A 12,937-nucleotide genomic window follows, 5' to 3' on the forward strand; every position below is an offset into this window, starting at 1 on the left:
TCAATTTTGTGTTGCTATCTAGAAAGAGTGAATGTAGGACAGTGTAATACAAAGTACTCTGTGGTGGTTATATCTAGTTTCATGAAGAATACACTTTTATTTACAACATAACTGAGACCATGAGAAATAGTCATCAGTATGCCTAGGCAAACCAATGCTAATATGTGTTGTGTATGTATTTATACAGATGAGGATTGCAAGAGATGGCCTGGTAGTACTTGACCGTTTCTACCCACGGCGTCACCAGTATGCTGTCATCTCTAATCTAAGTCCACAGCTGCTGGATGCGGATATATCTCACCTTTACTATGGTGGAGCTGTTGCAGTGTCATCCCATGATAAGGAGGGTTACCTTATCTTTAAGAATGTCACTTTGGCACCTGGGGAAGGACTTCTTTGTATTTTGGACAAGTAACAGCAGACTCTTGTGGGATTGAATATTGAAAAAGTGTGCGTGTTAAGCATAATGGCTATATTTTCATGATCTTTATGAACTGTAGGGTTTCTCATGACTGCACCTGTGGTATAAGGCTGTCAACAGCTGTGCAGTGAATTGTTTGTTGTCTCTTTTTAAGGAAAGAGGGTGAGGGTATTTGCTGAAGATGGTTATGACAATATTGTATATTTTTTACAGGTTCATGTGACAACATTTATAGAACAAAATGATATGACTGTTGAAAAAGAATTAAGTTGCTCAGGGTATAATTGCACAATACCTTGAAATATTATATGAAATAGATTGAAATATGCTATTAGTATTCTTTTATGAAGTAGGAAGGTGGAAAGAAGGATAGCATGAAGCCATTTTGTTTAAGGGAAGATGGAGGAAAAACTAGTCAAACCTGTACAGCAGAATATTTAATCTTTTGAGTTTTACTTGTTTCCTTACTATTTCATAGGGAATTGAGAATAATGATAATAATTATTGCCTTGGGTTTCACTGACTGGAAACCTACTGTAGTAAAGAGTGAGCTTTGGGCTTTCCCATAGATCTGAGAAGAAATAGACTGATGTAATTTTTTAATTTCTTTATTTTATTTATTTATTTATTTATTTATTTTTTTATATATTTATTTATTATTTATTTATTGATTTTCTTTTCTTTTTCTTTTTTGTGGGTCTGTTGCCTGTTATCATGAGGTGGGGAGCAGTTACCGATTGTCAGCTCCCCTCATGTGAGAATGTTGAGAAACGGTAATCAAAGTTGATAGAGCTTTTAAGATTGGTCTGGAGACAGAGCGCCCTTTGGAGCTACACTTCCAGATGGAGGTGAAGGTATCAATGGGATATGAAGGCAGGTGGCAGGGAGACCATTATTTTTGACATCCATTTCCCTGGACCACCATATATTGTAACAAATGTCTTGTGTGAAGAGTTTGTTCAGTTTGAATGCTTATTAGTCTTGTCTGTTCAGTAATGGTATTTTATGCCAAGTCCCATTAAAAATAAAATAAAAAAGTGCTGTAACTGTTTTCAAGTGGAATTTACTAGGTGGATACTGATACTGATGGGTTTGTGAATGGGAGTGGAGTGGGTGGGGATAGAATGGGTGGGAGTGGAATTATGCCTTTTGACTTTGGCTACCTCCCTTTAAAGGGGAAAAAAGCCCTTAGTATTATGTATGTAGATACTGATGCATTCATGTCTTTAGTACGGGTTGATTTTAGGAGGTGCTGAGATAGGAAGGGCATTGAATAGTAATTAATGTGTATGAAGTTGGTGTGTGTGTGTGTTAATGTGTCCATCTCCTGTGTAGGAGAAAAAGTAGCCTACAGTATTTTTTCAGCCTCGGAGTCTCCTGAGAAAGCCGACAACAGCCATCAGTAGAGGTGATATATTTCAAACTGGAGTGTTTTAAGTTAACATGAAAGCTATTGTCTAAGAAAGAAAAGGGTGTTTAGAATAACTTGTTTTTGTGCTGTGGTCTAGGTGGAAAAGGATATATGGAAGTTAACAGATTTGTCACCAATATGGAGTGCTTGTAACTGAAGATATTCTGGTTAAGGGATGAATTATCCATAGACGATGTACTTTTTATTGCAAATACCAGCAGATTCCCTGAATTTTATTACTCGTTTTTGTCTTTATATGTGGTGATGTTGTTGAAAATAAGTGTTGTTATTGTTTTCAAAACTTGTGGATGCTTTGTGTGTGTGTATGTGTGCATGTGTATGTCTGTATGTGTAGGACAAAGCGTACATCATGTATTTTTGTTATTTTAGAAAGTAATTCTTTCCTTAAGTTGATGTACTTCATAGGTATTTGTTCAGGCTAAGACCAGATGATGTTACTTAGTTCATGGGTGAACTTAGGACAAAAGGACAGGTTTAGGGGGTGGAGGGGTTCTTTATCTATTAAGAATCCCTTTTTGTCCTAATTTCATCCCACAACTGAGTAAATTATCAAATTTTTGCCTGGAGGAAGAAAAATAAATAAATAAATTGAAAATAATAAATGTATATACTCCCTCAAGCTCTATCCACATGAGCATGCAGTGCCTGTAGACACAAGTGAGAAATTTGTTTTATTATGGATGAAGGTAGAATCTATCACACAATGAATTTCTAACTTGTGTATGCAAGCACTGCTTATGTGGATGGGGCTTAAAATAAATGGGTTAATATTTATACTTGCCATGGTGCAATAATGAGGCTTTGTATATTTTTATCACTATTATATTGTATATTTTCACTATTCTAATCAAAAACAGTATTCAGCATTCTGAATGAACATAACAGTTTACAGTTTTTCTTTTCTTTTTAAGAGTAAAAAACCTCATCACCAAAATTGTCACAAAAAAGTATATTTTGTTAGATATATGTTGCTTGCCCATAGATCCCCAGTTTTACTTTGTTTAAAGAAAATTGGAAAATTATTTACAATTGTACCTAACTCTATATAATCTAAATTGAATGTAATTGGAATTTTTGGTTCATCATTAATACTCAGGAGGCCAAGTGCAATGCAGAGCAGAAGTACTGACTCTGCTAAAAGTATAAGGAGAATTGCAAGTTTACTTCCTTGTGGGTTTGATGATGTTGTTTAAACCAGGAATAGTTTAAATTGCTGAAGTTCTCTCAATATATCCTACTTTCTATTCTTTTTTATGACAAGGAAAGGTAACTACATCTGTATGTGATAAGAGTTGTTGTAGTTCATTAATATATAGTGATGAGTATTTAAAAAACTTTTATACATGTCATTAATGCCTTATTCCCAAAAAGTGCACATCTTAACAAGGTGAATTTCAAGGGTGAGGTAATTTTATTTATCAGTTGTTATAAGACCACTGTACAGCTGGATTCCAAAGTTTGGCTACTGTTGTGTGGCATCTTTATCTACAAATGGATGACACCAGATGATATTGTCCTTATTTTGGCAATATTTCAAGACAGAACTCTTTATCAGATATATTTGTAACACTGGAAGCAGTGATTTTGACACCATCTTTTACCAAGGTTTTAGGGTGGGTGTATGCTTGGCTTGGCATAAGGGGGAGAAGGCCTTTTGGCATGTATGTATAATAGCAAAGGAGGTACATATGGTCACTGCACAGTGGAATCTGGCTGCACATAATAGCTTACATTGAAGAGGGTGTTATTTTATAATTAGAATAAACACTCTTGTATAAGAATTCCATAAATTATGGATGTATGAGACTAAGTATCACACTGTTTTGGCTCAGAAATGGAAGTTTGACAAGTATGGAATAATAACAACAAGAACAACTGTTACCTCAAGTTTTACTGACTGGAAAGTTGCAGCACCACAATCACTGGCAACAGTCCTGGGGCCTTCCCATCACTCTGTGTGAGAAGAAACTTTGGACTGTTGTGTTGTTGTAGTGTGTGACATTTTCTGTGTTACGGACTTGTAGGAGGAGAGCATTCACTGGAGTGAAATGTTGAAGTTGAAATTGATAAGAGATCTTGGACCTAGTCTGGAAAGTGTCTGTCCATTGGAGTTGCACCTCTAGATGGAGGTGATGATGGTGACATGTTCTGAAGATGGGCAGCAGGGAGACCGTTATCCCTTTGATGTCCGTCTGGCAGGTACTTGTCAGAGTATTTAGTGGTGCTCTTGGTGTACATTAACAAGACCTTACTTCGTCATCCATCTGGAGTTGTCATGCAGGTCATACCATCAGTACCTGTCACTACCAGGAATCAAGTCATAGATACAAAGTTTGTTGGTTGTGATATTTTCCCACAATAAAAGGTATAAAAATTGTATATTTTTATTTTGTCTCCTTATTAAACCTTTGGCCATCTTTTAAACCTTTAAGAAACACAGCACACCCACCGCACTACATAGCAGAACATCCACACATACTAAGATATTGCTCACTGCTCCATCAATAAACTGACTAAAAGACAATACATTGTTGCGTGCCAGACCCCTTCATGTCCATTCATCTGAATCTTCTCTCCCTTGAAAAGACAGAGTCCACCTAGCCAGATTGCAGTGTGGCCACCATCTAGCCCTTCTAAGCTACCAGAGGAGGAAACTAACAATGTATATCCATTTCCATTAGTATGTGCAACTCAAATATGTTCAATATTGGGTGTCATGATACAATTACTGACACCTTTTCATTAGGTTATCGGTATTATATATATATATATATATACTGTATATATATATATATATATATATACTGTATATATATACTATATATATACTGTATATATGAATACATATATATGTGTGTGTGTGTGCGCGTTCATGTATTTACCTAGTTGTATTTACCTAGTTGTATTTTACGGGAAGGGGAGCTATGCTCGTGGGGTCCCGTCTTCATATCTCATTTTATCTAAACTATTTTTAAATTCATGTATTGTTTTTGCACACACCACTTTCTCATCTAACTTGTTCCAACTGTCTATTGCTCTGTGAGGAAAGCTGTTCTTTTTCAAATCTCTTCTATAGCTGTCTTTTTTTATTTTCTTTCCGTGTCCTCTTGTATTTCTGTCATCCCATTTTATCAGATTCTCTCTATCAGTAATTTCTATGCCTTTCATGATTCTGTAAATAGCTATCAAATCTCCTCTCTCTCTTCTTTGCTCTAGTGTCTGTAGTTTAAGTTTTTGTAGTCTCTCTTCATATGATAGTTTTGAGAGTGTTGGTGCCAGTTTTGTAATTGCTCTTTGTATTCTTTCAAGTTTTTTTATACATTTTTTTGTACTTGGTGACCATATCGTTGCTGCATATTCCAATCTTGGTCTTATCAGGGTGATTAGGATTTTCCTCACCATTTCTTCATCCAGGTATGTAAATGCCACTTTGATTGTTCTTATTAAATTATAAGTTTCTCCAAAAATCTTATTTATATGTTTCTCAGGTGACATATTATTCATAACAATGACTCCCAGGTCCCTTCTCATTTTCTACTCTTTTTATTCCTTCTTCTCCCAAATTATATGATCCTGTTATTCTGTTTTTGCTTTTTCCAAATTCCATTATACTACACTTTTTTGTATTGAACTCCATCTCCCACTTCCTACTCCATTCTTGTACTTTATTTAGATCTCTCTGTAGTGATTCACAATCTTCTTCAGTTTTCACTCTTTTCAGTAATTTTGCATCATCTGCAAAGAAGCTCATATAGCTTTCAATTCCTTCATCCATATCATTAATATATATAGCAAACATTATTGGGGCCAGAACTGTTCCCTGCGGGACACCGCTTATTACTTCATTCCATTTTGAGTGCTGATCTCTTATCACTACTCTCATTTTTCTTTCTTGCAAAAAGTCTTCCATCCAATTTAGCAATTTACCTTGTATTCCTCCTTCATATTCTAATTTCTTAAGCAACTTCTTATGTGGTACTTTGTCAAAAGCTTTTTTTAGGTCTAGAAATGCACAATCAGCCCATCCATCTCTTTCTTGTATTATATCTATTAGCCTTGAATAGAAACATATTAAATTGGTGACGCATGATCGTCCTTGTCTGAATCCAAATTGCCTTGGATTTAGTACGTTGTTTTTTTCCAAGTATTTTACCCATCTACTTTTGATAATTCTTTCACATATTTTTGCTATTGTACTTGTTAGAGAGACTGGTCTATAGTTGGTAGGTTCTTCTTTATTTCCTCCTTTATATATAGGTACTATATTTGCTTTTTTCCAATCTTCTGGAACTTTTCCTTCTTTTAAGGAACTGCTTATTATGCTATGTATTTTGTCTGCCAGTTCATTCCTGCATTCTTTCAGAATCCAGTTTGCTATTTCATCTGGCCCATGCGATTTTCTGACATCAAAATTACCCAAGTGTGTCAATATTTCATTCTTTGTTACTTCTATTTCTTCCATAGGGGGGACTTTTTCCTTCCACTCAATCTCTTCAGGTTGTATATTTTCCCTTGTAAACACTGATTTAAAATGTTTGTTCATAATTTCTGCCATTTCCATTTCCTCAGTGTATTCAACTCCTCCTTGTCTTAATTTCTCCAAGTCTTGTTTGTTTTTCAGTTTATTGTTTACAAATCTGTAGAATAGTTTTGGTTGATCTTTACACTTTTCTATAACATCTTTTTCATATTTTCTTTTTTCCTCTCTGCACTTTTGTACATATTCATTTCTATAACCAGTATATATTTTCCATTTTTCAGGTCTTCTGTCTTTTTTCCATCTGTTCCAGGCTTTGTCTCTTTTGTCCTTTAACTCCCTACAACTTTTGTTGTACCAGCATTTTACATATTCTTTTTCTTGTTTTTGTCTTGGGACATACTTTTCCACTCCTTTTTTGTAAATTTTTGTCAAAATATTCCATTTCTCTTCCACTGTTGTTTCTTCTTTGTATATTTCTTCCCAGTTTTCTTGTTGGAAGAATTCTCTTATTTTATCAAAGTTTGTTTTTTCATACATCATTCTTCCTTTTCTATATTGTTCATTTCTTTTCATATATTTTTCTTCATTAAGTTCCAGTTCAATCAATATGTGGTCACTTTTACCTATTGGTGTTTTATATTCAATCTTGTCCACTATTCTAGGTTCAGATGTAATTATTAAGTCTAGCCTCGATGGTTCTTCTTCATTTCTATACCTAGTGTTCTCTTGTATCCATTGTGTCATTGAATGGTCAGTAATCATCTCAAGTAGAGCATTTCCCCATGAGTCATCACCACTCTTTACTGTCATTTCTTCCCAGCAGATTTCTTTGCAATTAAAGTCGCCCATCATAACTATTCTTCCTCCGTCTTCCATTATTTTAGTTAATGCTATCTTTGTGTCCTCTAACATACTTTTATGTTCACTCTCCTCCCATGAGGCTGTTTTCGGAGGCACATAATTGATCACAAATTTTCTGCTCTTCTTATCTCGGTCTTCCACTTCTATCATAATCATCTCTACTGTATTCTTTCCATATATGACACCTTTCACGTTTATATCCTTCTTAGTCAGGAACATAACTCCACCCCCTTGTTTTTTCTCTCTGTTTCTAATCCAATAATTGTATGTATCATGTCCTACACTGTTGGGTGGTAGTGGGCCTTTTAATTTTGTTTCTACAATTCCCATTATGTCCGGTTCTTTTTCTTTCAAATAATCATTCAGTTCATTCAATCCTGTTATCAATCCATCTATATTTGTGTAAGACACTCTTAGTTTTCTGCCACTTCCATTGTATTCTCTGTTTCCCTTATGTTTTTCTTTAGTATGTCGAACTGCTTTATTTTCATGTTCACTACTCTCCAATAGAATCTCTCTTTCTCTGACTCCGTTCTTTCCTCGTTTTTTGCCTTAGCTTCAATTCTTTTCTGCTTTTCTGCCTCTCTTTCCTCCTTATTCATTTCTCTTTTTATCCATACCTTTTTATATTGATCATTTGTTGCTAGTTTCCCTGTCTTGGATAGAATTTTCTCTGCCGTTGTTTGTGACCTGAATTTAATCTTAATTGGTCTGGTCTTATCTGTACTATATTTTCCGAGTCTGAATTTTTCCTCAATTTCCTTTATAATTTCTGGTTCATCTTCCTGGACTAATTTTAATAAACTGCTTACTCTTTCATTTTCCTCCTTGATTCTTGCGGTTCTATCTGGGTTATGTTTCTCTTCCATTCCTAATATAATTATACATTTCTTTTTGTCAGCTAATTCTCTTACTATATTCTCCTTCTGTCTCATCACTTTAATAACTGAGTCTTCATTATGTTCTTTCAATTGCTGTTTGACTATGTCAGTGAATGAAACCTTATTCCCTTCTTGAGTTATTCTCCAATTTTTAGCTTCTGTAGCTATTTTCTCTCTGTTTTCATTACTATTCTTCTTCAATTTCTCATTCTCCTCCTTTACATTTCCTAACTGTCTTTTTAGGTCCTCTATTTCTTCAGTTAAGTTTCTGTTAGCCTTCTCTAGTTGTTCCAACCTTTCAATTCTTTGGAAAATGGAGTCTACGTTACCTAACTTACGCTCCAAGTCCTCGATCACCTTATCAACTCTCTCCTCTAGTCTTATCAGTCGGGGGGGGGGGTTGTGTCCCCCCCACCCTCTTTAAATCCCTGGAACATATTCTCGTCACTTTCTTCTGTATTGCTCCTCTCTATACTTCTAATCTTTACATTTTTATTTGCCATTTCGTCATCCGGTGGTCGTTTCATGTTGACCTTACGCCCGTCTGCCTGGGCCAAGTCCTCCACATCCTCATTTCCTTCCATTTCCCTCAGTAATCCCTCCCCTTCTCCTCTTTCCTTACTTTCCCACTACCTCACGAGCAATTTCCCCCCCCCTGCAAATACAAAAAGGCACTTCTCTTTGCGTTGGGATCCACAATCTGCACTTTTCTTCAGAGCGTTCTTCAAGCCGTCCGTTCGTTGAAAGTGTGTGTGTGTGTGGATGTGTGAGTCTATCGGCGAGTACCACAAAATCCAATATTAGGACTTATTTGCTTGTCTTTTTTCAATGCCAGGAATATGGAAGATTGAATAACGCTGATTCACCAAAGTAGCTCAATGTGGCGAACTAATAAGAACATTTAGACATACAAATGTCACGTACCATGTGTTCTAAATGGAATGATAAATAGCGTAATAAGAATATAAATGATAATCACAAAACGAGAAGATAGTGTTTATGTATTTGAGGAAAGACTATGCATCTGTGGCCAATTTATTGAATGTAATGAGTTAATGAATTTGATAGTTATAAAAGTAAACTTGGTGAATGCTATATGAATTATGTTTGTGCGTGCAACAAGTTACTTTGAAATTGTACCTGTATATATAGTATATATAAATGATAAGCTTAAGGCATATAACAAATATAGAATAAAGGAGTTAATGAAGCTGATAGTTATAAAAATAAAGTTGATAAATGCTAAGTAAATTGTGTTTGTGCGTCCAATAAGTTACTTTGAAATTGTAGCTGTACATACAGTATACAAATGATAAGCTTAGAATATATAAGAAATATAGAATAGAGGAATATGTGTACATGTTAAGATATGCATATATACATAAAGTTGATGAATCCTACAACGATTATGTTTATGCATCCAATAAGTTGTTTTAAAATTGTAGCTTTACATACAATATAGAAATGATGAACTTAAGAAATGTAGAATATATTTGTATATGCAAAGATATATCTATATGCATATATTGGTGATGCGTGGGAGGCAGGCAGGAGATTATTTTTCAGTCATGTTGTGTGTGCAAGTTATGACAGCTAAGAAGCGGAGAGGGGAAGAAGTAAATCTCCAAGATTGATTGATTGGGAAGTTAAAATGAAGAGAAAAGACAAAAGGCTGAAGACAAAGAAAAAAAAGTGATAGTTGGTGCTGTCGCGATCAGAAAGTAGAGAAATGGAAGGAGAGTAATTATTACACGTAGATAAGTTGCATATACATTTGGTGATACATGGTGACTTGCGAGTCCTGAGAATGAGAGATACAGTCAAAGACTTAGCATATATAGAGCGAGGTGCGTGAGTGGTGTATTTATATGTTTGGAAGTGGTGAGTTGGCAGTGAGGGTGAATGAATTAATGAGATGGAAATGATGGTGAATGAAGTGTTGTGTTGAGACGTTGGGTCGTGCGTTGCATTTGTGAGATTTGATGTTTTTGTATGTTTGACAGCGGTAGGTAGGGGTTGTGGTTGGTAGCCATTGTTAGGTAGGATAAAGGAGATGTAAAGAGCAGCAGCAGCAGCAGGAGGAGGAGGAGGCATATTGGTCGTTACGAGGGGGGTGGGGGGCTGCTTGCGAATTGAATGGGGGTGTAAGGAGTGTCAAGTGTCAAGAACCACTGACTTACTTTAAGTGTCAATTGTATTTAAAGTTACCACTTGAAGAGGTACTTTGTTGGAAAGATTTACGATGCGGTTAAAGAAAAGATTGCTTGGTGTTTGATCTGTTATGGACTCTTTTGTAGCCATGATTATTTCTTGTGATACTAGTACTACGGGCCACAATAAAATAATGGTCTATATTGATATTAAGGAAGCCATGAATAAGTTAGATAGGCTTAACGCTCTTGATAGGGTTTATTTATTACGAGGTCGATAAGTATTTGTGGCCAAGCTGGTTTAGATTGACCAAGAATCCTAGGACAGAGCAGACAGAGAAAGTGGAATATGAGCCGTTTGTTTGTATTTAAATTGGTATAAATGAAAGCAAAAATGTAGGACAGAAAGAGAAGAGAGGATAAATAGATACCAACAGCAGCATCTGGTGTTCCCAGGCGGTCGTCGTCACCCATCCAAGTACTAACTAACCAGACCCAACGCTGCTTAATTAACTTGGCTGATCGGACGAGAAGCGGCGTGTGTCTTCAGCCGTTGGCGCCTATAGTCATATCTTTTCTCAAACTAAAGAACATTTTGTGCCTACTTGTACACTATCACAACCTTACTTTGCTTCATTTTTTACACCATAGCATTAATGACCAACAATTGTCTATTGTCTACGTCCCAAGTGTCGTCTCTTTCTTTTCTCCTTTTCACTTTTATTTCTTCCTTACTTGCTACACTGATCATATCAACCATGCCTTAAAGTAGTCTCTCTTCCTTGTTTAGCTAAATCATCAGCTACATCATTGACATATATTCCACACTGTAATGGTGCTATCCATACAAAAGTTACATTGGTTGCATGTCCTTCATTAACTTTTGATTTACACTTAAAAACAAGACGGCTGTCATCACTGGAGTTTTGAATCAAATGCAAGTAATGCACTCTCACTATCTACAAATAGATATAATGATGACCGTCCTCTGTTGGAGGTTATTTTTCAATTTTGATGTATTGCATGTCATTCTGCTGCAGTTCTACCTTCTATTCTTTTGGAATATCGCTCTTCATTACTTATACGATATTCATACAGTTCCCTGGTCACAATAGCACATCCAGCTTTTTGGCCGACAACAGACCCATGACACCAAATATTGATTACATTGCTTCCTGGGTTCGTTTAGGACACAATTTAGAATTTGCATTGTGCGAGTCTCCACAGTTGCAGCATCGTGTTGTTACGTTGACTTTTTGGTTAATTTGATCAATGCATTCTTTGGACGCGTGTCTTTGACTACAATACCCACACCTAAAGGTTTCATTGAATTTCCATGCCATATGTCCCTATTTGCTGCTGCATTTGTAGCATATTACAGGTTCCTCTTTGTAAATATCAGTTTTCTTGTCCCCTAAACACTTGATAGATATTTTGTCAGTCACCTGTCCTTTCATGAGTGCGATAAGCTGCGGTTTCTCCACCAATTCCCCTTCAATTTGAACGATCCTACGTTTAACTGATACAAATTTCTCATCGTCCAAACAATCATTATGATCTGCATAAAGAGGAAAAATTGAAAATGACAACTTTTGTAAGATTTTTGATTGTGTCTGGAACCACCTTCTTTATATTTTCAAACCCTTGGCTTGTTAAATGTGTGGCCTATTCTTCCCTTCCTTAAAGAAGACCTCAAATTGGGGATGTCTTTTGAATAATCTTAGGGTCCTCTTGATTTTCTTTTCCAAATTTAGTTCTGCGTCGGCTGTAGGGAAATATAGTTTTGGTCTTCTTTCACTGTTCTATTTTTCTTGCCGCTTGTGTTGTATGTTCTCCTCCTGATATCCTGGTGTTCTTCGCTCTTTTTACCCATGTCACTGGTCACTTGGTGTAGTCCGTTCCCAGATCCACTTGGCTCTTTGTAATCGTTATGTTTCCTTTTTCCTGTTGCTATGTTGTTAGTCTCGTAGTCGTCATCATCACTTATGATCAAGTCCAGTTATACAGTACTGTTGCTCATCATGGGAAGTACCTTAGGACGCCTATTATGATAATAATGATAATAGTAATGATAATAATAGTAATAATAATGACAATGATAATGATATGATAATGATAATGATAATAATAATGATAATGATAATAATGATGATAATGATAATGATAATGATAATGATAATAATGATTGATGATAATGATAATAATGATAATGATAATAATGATAATGATGATAATGATAATGATGATAATGATAATAATAATAATAATGATAATAATAATAATAATAATAATGATAATAATAATAATAATAATAATAATAATGATAATAATAATGATAATAGTAATAATAATAATGATAATAATAATAATAATAATAATAATAATAATAATAATAATAATAATAATAATAATAATAATAATAATAATGATAATAATAATAATAATAATAATGTGTATACATTGTGACGAATGTGGATAGGAGGTAAGGGAACACGGGCTGAGGGAAATACTTTTATTCCTGACTAGTTTCGCCTGAGTGGCTTCTTCAGAGGAACATAGTTTGAAGTCAAGTTGGTCAATATATATGGCAAAAGAAGGAACGTGGCAAAGTGTCAGGTTGGTCCCCCACTCGACCTCATCTGTCGGTGTGGCGGATTGTCACAGCGGGTGGACCAAGTATCCTCCTGTTGTTCGCGTGGCTGAAACGTCCGT

At 35.4% G+C, this 12,937-nt stretch overlaps 1 protein-coding gene across 3 annotated transcripts in view; it reads left to right on the plus strand.

Moving 5' to 3' along the window:
* The window catches only part of LOC143023158 (amino acid transporter heavy chain SLC3A2-like), an 86,186-nt gene extending 81,956 nt beyond the window's left edge, over window positions 1–4,230 (plus strand). For all 3 annotated transcript variants that reach the window (XM_076181674.1, XM_076181673.1, XM_076181675.1), the window contains one exon: window positions 188–4,230. In XM_076181674.1, coding sequence (XP_076037789.1) covers window positions 188–415 — 228 coding nt within the window. In that variant the 3' untranslated portion in view covers window positions 416–4,230. The remainder of the gene's footprint in view (window positions 1–187) is intronic.
* The last annotated feature ends 8,707 nt before the right edge of the window (window positions 4,231–12,937 follow it).

This window comes from Oratosquilla oratoria, unplaced genomic scaffold (genome assembly GCF_046742065.1).
Source record: "Oratosquilla oratoria isolate Oo_2021 unplaced genomic scaffold, ASM4674206v1 SCAFFOLD45, whole genome shotgun sequence".
In the NCBI taxonomy this organism is placed as follows: Eukaryota; Metazoa; Arthropoda; class Malacostraca; order Stomatopoda; family Squillidae; genus Oratosquilla; species Oratosquilla oratoria.